General features: G+C 53.2%; 1 protein-coding gene across 1 annotated transcript; it reads left to right on the forward strand.

Annotated features, from left to right (window-relative positions):
* The first annotated feature begins 1,386 nt into the window (after positions 1-1,386).
* On the forward strand, positions 1,387-15,908 carry IGFBP4 (insulin like growth factor binding protein 4). The gene is given in 4 exon segments (NM_001260546.2): positions 1,387-1,805; positions 10,676-10,833; positions 11,654-11,788; positions 14,971-15,908. Coding segments are annotated over 4 exon segments (777 nt in total). The 5' UTR covers positions 1,387-1,456; the 3' UTR covers positions 15,106-15,908.

The raw sequence follows: 15,908 nt of genomic DNA on the forward strand, positions 1-15,908 counted from the left end.
CGGCCAACCTTTCTTTCTTTCTTGACAGAGTTTCCTTCTTTCACCTAGGCTGGTGTGCAGTGGCATAATTCTAGCTCACTGCAGCCTCCAACTCCTCGGCTGATTCTCCTGCCTCAGGCTCCCGAGTACCAGGGACCACAGGCGAACGCCACCACACCCGGCTAATTTTACAATTTTTTTTTATAGAGACAAGGTCTCACTACATTGCCCAGAGTGGTCTTGAACTCCTGGGCTCAAGTGATCCTCCAGCCTCAGCCTCCAAAATGCAGGGATTACAGGTGTGAGCCACTGCTGCAGGCCCCTCAAAAATCCTTCACTGCCATCTGGGAAATAATCACAACAGCTCTACAAATACATAATGACTACAAGGAATGGGGCCCCACTGGAGTTGTTCAACGCAAAACTTGCACACTGCAAATGGCAATCTCCCAGGCCTGCCTCCCTCCACGAGTGGGTCTGAGTGGGCCTGAGAGGCGAACATTCAGGAAGGAGGAAGAGGCTCGGTGGCACCTCCCTCCCCGGGAGTTCCGCTGATTCCATCCTGGGGAAGCAGAGTGGACCAGGGCCCAGATGAGCCCTGGGGAGATTGCGGGGGTGGGAGAGGTTGCAAGGGGCAAGTGGGAAGAAGCCTGTTAACGTTTTAGGGCCACCAAGCCTTTCTGTGCCCCAAGCTAAGTGCCTGTACGCTTTACCGCACCTCACAAGGCTTGGTCTCCAGCGGTTGAGGCTGAAAGCACCGGGGTGGGGTGGAAAGGGTTCTGTCCAGGGAGACCAGATCCGCAGAGCCGAGTTCGGGCTAGGAGGTCCCTTTCTCGGTGGGAGACTGAGGCCGCCTTGGCGGGGCGGGACAAGACTCCTCCGAGGTCGGGAGAGGGGACCCCGCAGCAGCCCCTTGGCTTCCCTTCTCCCTTGCCTCCCCTCTGGGGCTCCGGTTCAGAGGCGCTCTGGGCGCCTGCCACGGCTTCCAAACTGCGCTGCTTCCTTCTTCGGCAGAAAAGGACTTTCAGATGTAGCGGCGGCAGCGGCGGCGGCGACTCAGGACAGCGCCCCCTCCCCCTAACGGCCGCCTCTCCCTCTCCCCCTCGCCCGCCCCGGCTCCCCCACCTCTGGGAAGGCGCTGGGGGTGTGGCCAGGGACCGGTATAAAGTCCGGGGGAGCCGGTCCCGGGCAGCCGCTCAGCCCTCTGCCCCCTCGCCGCCCGCCGCCTGCCTGGGCCGGGCCGAGGATGCGGCGCAGCGCCTCGGCGGCCAGGCTTGCTCCCCTCCGGTCCGCCTGCTAACTTCCCCCGCTCCGTCCGCGTTCGCCTGCCGGGCCGCCCCGTCTCCCCGCGCCCTCCAGGTCGGGTCCTCCAGGCGCGCCGGGCGCTGCCGCCGTGTGCCCTCCGCCGCCCGCCCGCGCGCCCGCGCTCCCCGCCTGCGCCCCGCGCCCTGCGCCAGCGCCCAGTCCTCGCGCGGTCATGCTGCCCCTCTGCCTCGTGGCCGCCCTGCTGCTGGCCGCCGGGCCCGGGCCGAGCCTGGGCGACGAAGCCATCCACTGCCCGCCCTGCTCCGAGGAGAAGCTGGCGCGCTGCCGCCCCCCCGTGGGCTGCGAGGAGCTGGTGCGAGAGCCCGGCTGCGGCTGTTGCGCCACTTGTGCCCTGGGCTTGGGGATGCCCTGCGGGGTGTACACCCCCCGCTGCGGCTCGGGCCTGCGCTGCTACCCGCCCCGGGGGGTGGAGAAGCCCCTGCACACACTGATGCACGGGCAAGGCGTGTGCATGGAGCTGGCGGAGATCGAGGCCATCCAGGAAAGCCTGCAGCCCTCTGGTAAGGTACCCCTGGCCTCCCAGTTCCCTCCTGAGTGCACTCCCTTCCCAGCGGCTTCTTCCCCATTCCAGCCACCCTGGAAGGCCCTTAAAAATCCCCCGTGAGTTGAAGAGAAGGCAGGTACGTGGCAGGGCCCGACTGGCATGGGACAGGCTCACCAAGGAAACTGCTACCGAGTCCCTAGCAGCCTGTTGCCATCACCAAGGGAGACTGTCCCATCGCTCCATCTGAAACCTCCAAGGGCTGTCTATTTGATAAGGGGGTCCCAGTGGGAGGCCTGGCTGCTGGTGCAAGAGTGGCAGATTAAGGTCCAGTTAAGTCAGCTGTCCAGGGCCAGAGAACTGGAGGATGGTGGTGGGGTGTGTGTTGGGGAGGATGGGGGAGGGGGGAAAGCTTTCTGTTCCTGATCCAGGCCGAGGGTGAAATCCCAGTGGTCTGGGGAGCTAGAGCCTGAACTTTTTTTTTTTTTTTTTTACATGGTCCAGTGGTGGAGTGGGACATACAAATTAGAGGGACTTTGGCGGTGAGGAGCATTAGACTTGCCCTTCCCCAAAGCCCGGAACCAGGTCACCTTGTTGTTTGAGAGGCAGTGGGAAGACAGGGGTCCCTCTGCCAGTCCTGGGCACCTCTGCCTGCCCTGGTATACAGGCCCCCTGTTCTTCTCTCCAGGCAGGTATGATTTGAGGTGGCAGAAAAGTCTTGGCTCCCAGCCCAGAGCTGCTGAAACCTCATGTGTGTGGGTTAGGGAATAGAGAAGTGGATGGGGGGCCAGGGGAGAAAAACAGAGAGAGACAGAGAGAGAGAGAGAGAGAGACAGAGAGAGAGAGAGAGAGAGAGAGAGAGAGACTCTGAGAAGGCCCTTGCCCTAACCTCATTGTTACACTTTCTTTTTTTGTTTCTCAGTGAACCTTTCTCAGTTTCTTCTTAGACTCTCAGTGTCTTTTCCTTCTTTCTCTTGCTCTTTTGTTCTTCCTGATTTGTCTCTCAGCCTCTAGTTTCACTAGTCATGCTCTCCAGTTCTGTTTTCCTCAGTGTCTTCTGCTCATCATGCCTTTCTTTCTCCACTTTATTCCGTGTTTCTGTTTCAGTTGCTTTGCTTCTCTTCCTCTCTTTCTGTTGCTGTTTCTCTGTGTCTCTGTCACTGTTTCTGTCTTTCTCCGTTACTTTGGGAATCTCTCTGTCTGCCTTTCTGTATCTATGCCTCTGTTTCTCATTCCATCTCTGGCTCTGTTTTGCTCTCCTTTGCCTCTGTCTGTCTCTGTCTCTTTTCCTGATGCTTGAAGCTTCCATTGTTGCAGTCCGGATACTGGGACTCCAGCCCCAAGCTTCCTGTCCTGGGTCCCAAACCCTCTACTTCCTCAATCCTCTGCAGCTTGTCAGCTGAGGAGAGCAGGATGCAGGGAAAACAGGAAGGAGGTGGACTCCAGGGGTCTGGGCCTCGGGCCTCTCTGCCCTTCCTGCCCTTGGGTAGGGAGAGATGGGTCAGCAGAAAACATTCTCGGAGAAATGCCAGCCTGGCACCCGGCATATCTGAGAAGGGGGGTCCTGGGGGAGAAAGTCGCTAATCTTGGGGCAGAGATGCCGGAGGCAGTGGTAGAGGAGGGGTACTGAGACTGGGAGCAAGGCTGAGCCCTTGGGTTCTCAGGGTACAACAGGGTCACGTTCCCTTTGAATCTCCATCCTCCACCAGCCAGAGGGTATCTGACACCAGATAAGGATGGCTGCTAGCCTTCTCCTCTCTCAGCACTTTGGATGCAAGACAGAAGAGCCCTCAAAGGGCTGCATAGGAATACCTCATCTTCTGGTTGGGTTGGAATACTCCATCCTGTAGTGGAGGAAAATAAGATCCTCTAGGGGTTTGGGGAGGGCATGGCATGAAAAGTCCTTGGTTGTCCTCTGGATGTAATGCAAACTGGCCTCCAGGAGTCTCCAGGAGTGTCTAGGGTCTGAGTGTGGAGGTTCATGCTTGTAATCCCAGTACTTTGGGAAAATTACTTGAGGCCAGGAGTTCGAGACCATCCTGAGCAATATAGCCAGACCCCCATCTCTACAAAAAAAAAAAAAAAAAAAAAATTGCCAACTGCAGTGGCTCATGCCTGTAGTCCCAGCTACTTGGGAGTCTGAGATGGGAAGCTCAAGGTTACAATGAGCTATGATCACATGATTGCATTCCAGCCTGGGCGACTCTATTTCTCTATTTCGTTAAAAAAAAAAAAAGTAGACTGGGCGCAGTGGCTCACGCCTGTAATCTCAGTACTTTGGGAGGCTGAGGAGGGTGAATCACCTGAGGTCAGGAATTTGAGGCCTGGTCAACATGGTAAAACCCTGTCTCAACTAAAAATACAAAAATTTGCTGGGCATGGTGGTGCCCGCCTGTGGTCCCAGCTACTCGGGAGGCTGAGGCAGGAGAATCACTTGAACCTGGGAGGTGGAAGTTGCAATGAACCAAGATTGCGCCAATGTGCTTTCACCTGGGTGACAGAGCGAGACTCCGTCTAAAAAACAAACAAACAAACAAACAAACAACAGTGTCTTGGAATGGGGCGGCTTTAAGTCCCCTTTGGATGACACAGCCAAGGTCTGTAATGCCCCTCCTCCTTTCCTCCTTGCCTTGTCTTCCAGCCATGCAATGGATGCAGGTATCTGGAGAGACAGGGAAAGCCTGGAGGTACCTACTGAACAAGCTATGCCCGTGCCCTCCCACACCTCCTAGTCATCATAGAAGTAATTCCAGGCCGGGCGCGGTGGCTCAAGCCTGTAATCCCAGCACTTTGGGAGGCCGAGACGGGCGGATCACGAGGTCAGGAGATCGAGACCATCCTGGGTAACACAGTGAAACCCCGTCTCTACTAAAAATACAAAAACTTAGCCGGGCGAGGTGGCAGGCGCCTGTAGTCCCAGCTACTCGGGAGGCTGAGGCAGGAGAATGGCGTGAACCCGGGAGGCGGAGCTTGCAGTGAGCTGAGATCCGGCCACTGCACTCCAGCCTGGGTGACAGAGCGAGACTCCGTCTCAAAAAAAAAAAAAAAAAAAATAGAAGTAATTCCTTGCTGTGACCTGGGCCACATGGCACCATGTAAATGGCACTCTCTAGAGTTCTGCTGCAGCCCTGCAGGGTCTGTGGGTGAGATAAGGTGACCAAGCCTCTACCCACCCATCTTTTTAGCCTTACACAGTCAGTAGGCCACTGTCTGCTTTAGGTCCCAAGGATTGGGCCCACTGGCCTGCGAATAGCTTGATCGAGGCTACCCGTCTATTCTTTCTGCCTTTTCTTTTTGAGGCTGAGTGTCAGCAGGTGGCTGGGGGAGGGTGGCCACTTGGCATGCCTCCTTCTTTGGCTGCTATGGTCCAGCTGCCTCTTGTTTGCCCCAGGGGCAGATCTCCTCTTTCCATCTCCAGCCACCCCCACCCGCCCTCCTGTCTCAGCTTTCCATGAGCTGGCCAGGTTGTGGCTTAACACCACTGAGGCCATCAGAGATGAGGCGGGGTATGTGCGTCAAAAGTCCACAACTCTCCATCTTGGTACTGATCCTTGACTCATGGAATCTGGGGGAGTGGACAGCGGAAAGATCAGCGTTTGGACGGGGAGTTCCTAAGCTGGACTCTCAGTCCCTTTGGGACAGGGTTAGGGAACAGGCAGGCTGGGTTAATTTTTAGTCAATGCAGCAAATACTGACTGCCCCCCTACTTCAGTACTGGGAATCCAGTTATGTCATGGGAACAAGGGCATTCCCAGAAATTCTGTGCCTTGTGGGGAGGGGGAGGGAGGAGCATGGCCGCTTCCCGTTTTTAATTTAGTGCTGGCAAAGCCAGCAGTATTGGTGCCTCGGGTATCAGGAGTCTTTCCACTTAAAGACAGAGTGCTGCAGAGCTAAGTCTCTCCTCCTCCCCTTCCACCAAGTCTACTTCAGTTTCCTAATTTGCAAAGTGGGGAGGGCAACAGGACCTGCCTCACAGCGTTGGCGTGTCTGGCATGGGGTAAGAGCTCAATAATTGAAGTGACGATGAAGATGGTGATGAAGAAGAAGCCGATGCTAGGACTTAGGGAAACAGTAGGACAAGGGAGCAAATTTGGGGCAACATTCAGAGGCGTTGAGAGCGGTGGGGTGGCCTTTGGTGCATTTTGCTGCTGTCACCATGGGAAGAACAGGCCAAGTTGTTTTATCTGACTTTTTATTCTGAGGCTGGCAGCACAGCTGTTGGGGGGATACCCCTTGAGCCAGACCTCAGAGAAAGGGCCTGATACCCAGCACCAGTGGTCTTGGCTTCTCCAGCCAGAGTCTAGGGGAAGAGGGAAAAGACCTTTCTAGCAGGACAGGTGGGTGACCCTCTGGATCGCAGCTGAAATTTCTGGTCGGGATGGATGGGCCCACTCAGTACATAGCCTAGGTGTCTCTCAGGGGCCGGGGGTGGTGTTGGGGAGAAATCATGAGGGTAAAATCAGGCAACAGGAAAGAGGAAATCCTCTGACTTTTGCCACAAACTTTGCAGCTGGTGGTGCCACAGCTGTGTGGCCTCTTCCCTCTGACACCTCCCTTCCTCTCTGACACCTTCCCTTCCTCTGCTGCTGGAGCAAAGACCGAGGTTTCCCCTATAGCCAGATGTCAGCTGGCTTAGCTCCAAGCTGGGGGCTATAGGAGGACCAAGCCTGCTTGGAAGTCCCATCTCCCAAATAAGCTTTTTGGAGGTCAGACTTTTCAGGGGAATAGGTCTGACTCCACTCCTGCTCAGAGGGGAACCCACAGGCACTGAAATTTCTCCAGAGGGCACTACCAGGATGAGTGGCACCAGGTGGCTGGAAAATAGCAAGTATTTAGCCAGTTTTGGAGATGAGAAGGTTAACGTTATCAAGAGACTCAATGCTGTAACCCTTACCCCCACAAAAACCTAGTGCTTAGGGGCGGATCCTGGGGTGGCTCTTCAGTCTGCCAGTTAAGCAGGGTTGGGCAAGGAAAAGTTACAGATTACATGGAAAGTCAACAAACCACGGTGCAGAGAAGCTGTTGAAGTCAGCATGCCCTGCCCTGGCTCTGTGTCTCTGACCAGGGCAGGGTCAGAGTGCCCAAGTGCATGTGGGTAAGGCACATGTGGATGAGTATGTGTCTGGACACGTGATTGTTTGTATACATTTGCGATTCTTGAGCCCCAGCCTGTCTGTGTGTGAGTAGGCAAATACAGATTTACCCTGTGTCCCCATGAGACTAGGGAGGGAGCTACTCTCCCTATCTGGTGGGTTCTACTCTGTGTAGACAAGAACTGGGGATAAGTAGGATGGCTAATGGGGACTCTAACAAGGGAGAAGCCAGGCAGGCTGCTGGCTCAGCTTTTCCCAGGTAACCCCTGATGTGACATGGGGCCACACTAACCCAAGAGCATGAGCCATGCCTCTGGTCTCACCCTGTGCTCCATGCAGCCCTAGGCTTCAATGAGCATACCTAATCCTCCTTGATGGTAAACATCCCAAATATCCATTAACAATCCTCTGAGGGTTAGTTGTTTGTGAACTTTGACTCATACAAACTCAGCATTGTGGCTCACACCTGTAATCCTAGCACTTTGGGAAGTCTAGGTAGGAGGATCACTTGAGGCCAGGAGTTTGAGACCAGCCTGGGGCAACATAGTGAGACCCTGTCTCTTAAAAAAAGAGAGCGAGAAGAAGAAACTCAACATGGAAAGCATAGTTGTGGTCATGCTTCTATTCCATATCTCTTGAGATTTTTGAGGCTGCTGCTACCCTAATGTTCCACACCTCCAGGATGGGAGCTCGCTCCTGAAAACTCTTCCCCGCTCCTTGAACTCCTGAAAACCCTTCCTTACTCCTTGAACCAAAGAATATTCTGCCCATTTACTGAGAGGAATGAATCACTGTACAAAATAGTGCTTGCTTTTTTAAAAAATTGAGACAGGGTCTCACTTGTTGCACAAGCTGAAGTGCAGTGGCTTGATCACTGCTCACTGCAGCCTCGACCTCCTGGGCTCAGGTGATCCTCCCACCTCAGCCTCCCAGGTAGGTGGGATTACACGTGTGCATCACCACACCAGGCTAATTTTTTGTGGAGATAGGGTTTCATTATGTTTCCTAGGCTGGTCTTGAACTCCTGGGCTCAGCGATCCACCTATCTCGGCCTTCCAAAGTGTTGGGATTACAGGCATGAGCCACCCCGGCTGGCCCCTAGTACTTTCTTTTATGGTCATTACAAGAAAGCAAACTCAGGAAAAACAAAGGCTTTCCAGGTTGGAAGGGTGCCCCCTGGTGTTAGTGTCCTGGGCTGTGGCAAACAAGTCTACGTGATCTCCTCCAGTCGTACCTAAGTAACATGGTGGGGCCTTTGTTCATATCTCAGCTCAGCCTCTGTCCTTCTGACATTTGGTTCTGATTCTTTAGTTCTCGAATTTTTTGTTTGTTTGTTTGTTTTTGTTTTAAGAGACAGGGTCTCGCTGTGTTACCCAGGCTGGAGTGCAGTGGCGCAATCATAGCTCACTGTAGCCTTGATGTACTGGGGTCAAGCAATCCTCCCACTTCAGTCTTCTAAGTAGTTAGGACCACAGGCATGTGCTACCACATCTGGCTATTTTTTTTTTTTTTTTTTTGGTAGAGACAGGGTCTTGCTATGTTGCCCACGTTAGTCTTGAACTCCTGGCCTCAAGTGATCCTCCCACCTTGGCCTCTCAAAGCACTGGGATTACAGGTGTGAGCACCCAGCCTGGTTCTAATTCTTTGAGGTCTTCCATTTCCTCTTTCTCTCCACTCCCCAGCTCCAGCTTACACCCCTGAAACACTGTGACTCCATCCTCAAGCCTTATGGCTTTGTGCAAGGTGGAGGCATGGAGGGAGGTGATCACTGGGCCAGCTTAGGTTTCTTTGGCTGGAGGAATTCCTTGGGAGGGTCTCCAAGGAATGGCCTAGATCCCAGATCTTTCTCTGGTTCCTAACCGAGGGCTCAGGATCCATCTTCTCATGGGCTCCTTGGCACAATCCTCATCTTCTGAAGTTTATGCTTCTTCTTTTGCTGCCTACCTTGGCCGGGGGGTCTTGCTATAGTGTCTTCTCTTTGGTTGACTCTTAGGAACTTGATGTAGGACTGGAGTCCCCTCTGGACTGTCCTTGGGATTTTAAATGTGCAAAAGGATGGATTATATCTGTCTCCTCTGTTTATTTCTTTCCTTTTATTCCTCTTTCTAAGCCAGCCCTCCACCGTGACAAAAATCTTCTTCCATCCTTAGTGAATTTTATTAATAACCTTTGGTGTGGAAGGTTATTGACAAAGACTTTCTGGTTAGATTCCTCCTTGCCTTGTTTGCTTTTATCTACATATTTCTCCCTACACCCCCCAAACTAGGAGAATGAAAAGAGAACCAACCCCCAAACTTTGGCTAGGCAGAAAAATACCATTTGACCCAGAGGCAGCTCTGGGATCGCTGCCACGCATGGAGGAACCTGCTAACTCCTCAGGAAAAAAAAATCCTGACGCAAACCAGATGTAACCTCCTGTCCGGCTGCCAACATCTGGAATGCTGGCAGGGGCTTTGCACTCAGGCCGGCAGAGAGCTGCCAAGCCTGAGCATTTCAGAGGTGGCTCTGATCTGTAGAGAGGTCTTTCAACCTCTTTCTCCAGCTCGCCCTGTAATCTGGTTTTGACTGCCTGGAGGGAGGAGCAGTGGTTACAGTTCTGGGACTCGAGCATGGGGTTTTTCTTTTTTTAAAAAATGTATTTTGTTTTATTTTTTAAGAGACGGGGTCTTGCTCTGTCACCCAGGCTGGAGTGCAGTGGTGTGATCATAGCTCACTGTTAACCTGGAATTCCTGGGTTCAAGTGATGCTCCCGCCTCAGCCTCCTGAGTAGCTAGGACTACAGGCACATGCCACCATACCCGGTTAATTAAAAAATTTTTTGTAAAGATGGGGCCTTGCCATGTTGCCTAGGCTGGTCGCAAACTCCTGGCCTTAAGTAATCTTCCTTTCTCAGCCTCCCAAAGTGTTGGGATTACAGGCATGAGCCACAATGCCCTGTTTAGATGAAGTTTTTCTTGAGCTCAGATAGAGCCTTCAGGAGATCCCACAGAGGGGTTGAAGGTCCAGCCTCATCACTCCTGTCTCCAGATCCCAGGTGCCCTGGTTCTGGGCAACCCCTATGGACTTTGGATGGAGTCTGAAGTCTAAGAAGGGAAACTTCCAGGTGGGGGACTGAAGGAATGTGTGAGGCTGTTCTTGTGGTCCTGGGACCACACAGGTTGTATTACACACACACACATACACACAAACACACACACACTCACTCTTCCTCATGCAGGCGGATACACTAACTCCCACTCTCTCCCACCCAGCCAATGGGGAAAGCCTTTTGGGCTAGAGTTCTCATTGCTCATGGAAACTCTGATTCTGGCCATTTGGAAGAGGGTGAGCAGAGCCCACAGCCCTGGGGATCCCCTGGCTGGCTCAGCCAGCCACCGAAAAAATCAGGAAAGGCGACAGGGAGAACGATCAGATGGAGAGGGGGATGGCGGGAGGAGCTGAATGGAAAGGGGACAGGATCCAGCAGGGGGCCCCCCTGCCTGCCTCAGACCTCCCTGCAGGGCCCAGGGGACCCTCCTGCCATCTGGGCAGCTGCAGCTGGTGACTCATCTGAGCACTGGCCTGGGTGGGGTGAGGGACAAGTCAAGGACTTCAAGAGGAATATTCTGAGAGATCCAGGGGAGAGGGGAGGAGGTAGGGGGCTGCTTTTGTTTCTTCCTGCTCCCCAGGTCCCCTGCTCTTCTCCAGCTCCAAGCCGGAGAATCCCCAGGAAGGAGAACGTGGGTGGGAGGCTGGGTTGGTGTGATGCTCTGACCTCTTCTGGTGCTGACCTCTCCTTATCGTGACCTGAATGCAGACAAGGATGAGGGCGACCACCCCAACAACAGCTTCAGCCCCTGCAGTGCCCATGACCGCAGGTGCCTGCAGAAACACTTCGCCAAAATTCGAGACCGGAGCACCAGTGGGGGCAAGATGAAGGTCAATGGGGCACCCCGGGAGGATGCCCGGCCTGTGGTAAGGACCTCTGATGCACAAATGTGCATGTGCATAGACACACACACACACACACGCCCCTCGCCCCCAAGCAGGCACACACACATACACCATCATCACCAGATCTGTGGTGTGTTCATTCAGCACACATTCTAGGGTGTGTGCAAGGTACAACTAGTGTGAGTCATCAGGACCCAGAGAAAGCACTCATTCCCTTCCTTGGGATTCCTTTCCTGCCCATCAGTTATATCCATCGGGACAGCTTAAGTGATTATTAAATACTGAAAAATACTGAAAATATTATTCAGTATTATTAAATACTGAAAAACTTTTATACCGGTTGGTAAAAAGCAGTTGCCCAAAGTGCCCTGGGGTTTCTTGACCTTTTTTGGATTCCCCACCCCAGACCTTCTCAGTAACCAAAGGATAAATGCTGGCCATAGCAGGGGGCCTGAGGACCCTGCTTCAGGGTCTGGCTAATGTCCCTTCTGAAGGTCTTACAAGTTGTCAGTTGTAAGTTTTATCTGTCCCTTCTGCATAGAAATCACCCCTCCCTGGCTTTCTGCATAGGTTCCCACAGCCCCTTTCCCCACAGTGTCCCCTCACTTCCCACCCCTCCTTTGAAGAAGCTCTTTGGCTCGAGACCCTTTCCTTCATGTGTCTGCCCTCCCCACTGTGTCCTCTGGACCCAGGCCCCTCTCTTCACCTCACTGGGTCCTGCCCAGCCCCCGGGGCTCGGGCCTCCTTTTGGGGCCTTTAGTTCCCACTTAGCTCTGACCCCAGGCCTGGGCCTCCTGCCTCTCTTCCTTCTGCTGAGCAATTTTGTTCTCCCCTCCTCCAGCCCCAGGGCTCCTGCCAGAGCGAGCTGCACCGGGCCCTGGAGCGGCTGGCCGCTTCACAGAGCCGCACCCACGAGGACCTCTACATCATTCCCATCCCCAACTGCGACCGCAACGGCAACTTCCACCCCAAGCAGGTGGGTCTCTGTCTCCCGCCGGCTTGCCCCTGGCCTCAGCTCTGGGGCATTCCCAGCCTCGATGGTCCAGGATGGAGATCTCAGGAACGGGGAACTCCTCAACCCCAACCCAACCCGTTGGAGCCTCCCTAAACCCTACATCAGCGTCAAAACGTCACTCATTTTGGAGATGAGGAAACGGTGATCCAGAGAGGAGTAAAAGCGCCTGGGCTAGTCCAGAGTCATAGAGCAAGTTAACAGCAGATCTTGCCTCCCTATCCAGGGCACTTTCCCTCAGCCCTGGATTTCACCATCTCTGGTACAGACCTAGCAACCCTGACAACCTCTGGCTCCCAACACTCTCTCATTCACTCTACTCTATTCCTATGAGTCATTCCTCCTGCCACTGAGTGAGGTTTCATCTGGGAATGGAGGGCCAAAGTCATGAGGAGTCAGGGAGGAAACTCAGCCTCCCCCTCCCTGCAGGGCGAGCAGCAAAACCACCTGGAGTACAGCAAGGGTGGAGGTCAAGCCAGACTGGATGGTTGGAGACAGGCACTTTGGGTAGAAGCAGAGGAAGGAGTGGGCAGGAGAGAAGACACAAAGGCAGCAACTTCCCTATTCCTTCTTGCCCTTGGAAGCTGGGGTCCTCTGACAAGCCTCCAAGAGGCTGGGATGGTCAGCAGGGTTGGCCTCTTTCAGCCCATCTCTGGCCGTCAGAATGGGTGGCCCATCTGGGCAGGGCCTGGTGTGCCTCCTGCTGGGTGTGGCCTGGGGAACCCTAGCCTGGAGCTCTTTGTGGGTGTAGACAGACCCATTGCCCTGCTCCATGAGCTATAGATAAATCCACAATTTGAGCTGCCACTCGGCCAGTGGAGGCCTAGATATAAGGACAAAGGCTGCCCTGGGTCTGTGCATCCCAGGATGGCATGAAAAGGGTATGAGTGAAGGGCCAGAGAGGGCACCCCAAAACCAATGCCTAGCCTATTTCTAACCTTTATCCTAACACGGATTTTATCTTCGTCCCAATTTAAAAAACTTTTTCTTGGCCGAGTGTGGTAGCTCACGCTTGTAATCCCAGCACTTTGGGAGGCCGAGGAGGGCGGATCAGGAGGTCAGGAGATAGAGACCATCCTGGCTAACACGGTGAAACCCCGTCTCTACTGAAAATACAAAAAATTAGCCGGGCATGGTGGCGGGTGCCTGTAGTCCCAGCTACTCGGGAGGCTGAGGCAGGAGAATGATGTGAACCCGGGAGGCGGAGCTTGCAGTGAGCCGAGATCACACCACTGCACTCCAAGCTGGGTGGCAGAGCGAGACTCTGTCTCAAAAAAACAAAAACAAAAACAAAAAAACAAAAACACCTTTTTCTCTTAATTTTAAAGAAACAATTAATAGCTTTAGTTTTTAGAGTAGTTTTAGGTTTATAGAAAACAAGAGTACAGAGTTTCCATGTACTGTCCTCTACCTCAGTTTCCTCATTATTAACATCTTACATTATATTTGTTGCAATTGATGAACCAATATTGGTATATTATTATTAATTAGTGGTTTATATTAGGGTTCACTTTTTGTGTTGTATAATTCTATGCATTTTCTTCTCCCATTTTTTTTTTTTTAGAGACAGGGTCTCACTCAGTCTCCCAGGCTGGAGTGCAGTGGTACCATCACAGCTCACTGCAACCTCCACATCCTGGGCTCTCGTGATCCTCCTACCTCAGCCTCCTGAGTAGCTGGGACCACAGGCACACAACTATGTCAGGCTAATTTTTTTTTGTTTTGTTTTGAGACAGAATTTGGCTCTTGTTGCCGAGGCTGGAGTGCAATGGCGGAATCTCTGCTCACTGCAACCTCCACCTCCCGGATTCAAGCGATTCTCCTGCCTCAGCTCCTGAGTAGCTGGGATTACAGGTGCCTGCCACCACGCCTGGCTAATTTTTTGTATTTTTAGGAGAGATGGGGTTTTGCCATGTTGGCCAGGCTGGTCTTGAACTCCGGACCTAAAGTGATCCACCCACCTTGGCCTTCCAAAGTGCTGGGATTACAGGCGTGAGCCACCATGCCTGCATGCCAGGCTAATTTTTTTTTTTTTTTTTTTTGTAGATGGAGTCTCATGCTCTGTCCTCTAGGCTGGAATGCAGTGGCATGATCTTGTCTCACTGCAACCTCTGCCTCCCGGGTTCACTCCATTCTCCTGCCTCAGCCTCCTGAGTAGCTGGGACTACAGGCGTGCCACACTGCCTGGCTAATTTTTTGTATTTTTAGTAGAGACAGGGTTTCACCGTGTTAGCCAGGATGGTCTCGATCTCCTGACTTCGTGATCCGCCAGCCTCGGCCTCCCAAAGTGCTGGGATTACAGGCGTGAGCCACCGCGCCCAGCCTATGCCAGGGTAATTAAAAAAAAAAAAATTTGCATAGAGATGGAGGGGTCTCTCTTTGTTGCTCAGGCTGGTCTCAAACTCCTGAGCTCAAGCGATCCACTGCCTCTGACTCCCAAAGTGCTGGGATTACAGGCTTGAGCCACTAGGCCTGGCCTCTTCCTCTGATTTTTATCCCATTGAAAGTTCTGACACTTGAACTTTATCCCCAGACCAATTCTGATCCTTAAGCCATCCTTTACTCCAAGTTTAATTCTCACACTGAAATATACATTTGCGTTCCCTGAACCCCCTACTGTCTAGTTTTGACCCAAACTTTCGCTTAACTTTAATTATTCTGATCTTGACCTCTGTCTTTATCCCAATTGTGTTTCTAACCTGGGCTTTAACCCTCACCCAACTCATCCAACTCAAATTTTAGTCATATTTCCTAATTCAACTGCAACTCTTCTCCTGGTCCTACCTTAATCCCATCTTGAATCCTACTCATAACTATAATCCCTTTCTTAACATCCCAACCCAATCAGAATATGTACCCAAAACATCTCTGACCTGAACCCAGCCTTTCAAATCCAGCTGTGCCTTTAAACCTGAGGGCCTTCTTAAGGTCCTGCCTTCTAGAACTCTCTGGACCTTTCCTTCTTGACCGTGTTCTCCCTGCTTCAGTGAGCTCAGAAGACCCATGCTCAAAAGAGAGTCACCGCCCTCAGAGGCCATCTTGAAGCAGCAACCGTCTGACTTGGGGGCTGGGCTGGGATTGGGGTGGGCCACTTGGGGTCTCTTTTCCTGCCTTGGAACTGACTCCTCATGCCCTTCTCTTGGCAGTGTCACCCAGCTCTGGATGGGCAGCGTGGCAAGTGCTGGTGTGTGGACCGGAAGACGGGGGTGAAGCTTCCGGGGGGCCTGGAGCCGAAGGGGGAGCTGGACTGCCACCAGCTGGCTGACAGCTTTCGAGAGTGAGGCCTGCCAGCAGGCCAGGGGCTCAGCGTCCCCTGCTACTCCCGTGCTCTGGAGGCTGCAGAGCTGACCCAGAGTGGAGTCTGAGTCTGAGTCCTGTCTCTGCCTGCAGCCCAGAAGTTTCCCTCAAGTGCACGTGTGCATGTGTGCGTGTGTGTGCGTGTGTGTGTGTTTGTGAGCATGGGTGTGCCCTTGGGGTAAGCCAGAGCCTGGGGTGTTCTCTTTGGTATTACACAGCCCAAGAGGACTGAGAGTGGCACTTTGCCCAAGAGGTCTGAGCCCTGGTGTGTTTCCAGATCGATCCTGGATTCACTCACTCACTCATTCCTTCATTCATCCAGCCACCTAAAACCATTTACTGACCACATACTACATGCCAGCTCCAGTTTTCAGCCTTGGGAGGTTTTATTCTGACTTCCTCTGATTTTGGCATGTGGAGACACTCCTATAAGGAGAGCTCAAGCCTGTGGGAGAAGAAAAATCTCATTCCCAGGGTCAGAGGAGAAGACACATGTACCTTGACCATCGTCCCTCCTCTCAAGCTAGTCAGAGGGTGGGAGCCTAAGGAAGCATGGGGTAGCAGATGGTGTAATGGTCACGAGGTCTAGACCCACTCCCAAAGCTCGGACTTGCCAGGCTCCCTTTCTCTTCTTCCCCAGGTCCTTCCTTTAGGTCTGGTTGTTGCACCATCTGCTTGGTTGGCTGGCAGCTGAGAGCCCTGCTGTGGGGGAGGGAAGGGGTCAAACTTGAAGCACAGAGGGCTAGGGAGGTGGGGTGCATTTCTTTGAGCAGTCAGGGTGGGAAGA

The sequence above is a fragment of the Macaca mulatta genome, chromosome 16 (assembly GCF_049350105.2).
Source record: "Macaca mulatta isolate MMU2019108-1 chromosome 16, T2T-MMU8v2.0, whole genome shotgun sequence".
In the NCBI taxonomy this organism is placed as follows: domain Eukaryota; kingdom Metazoa; phylum Chordata; class Mammalia; order Primates; family Cercopithecidae; genus Macaca; species Macaca mulatta.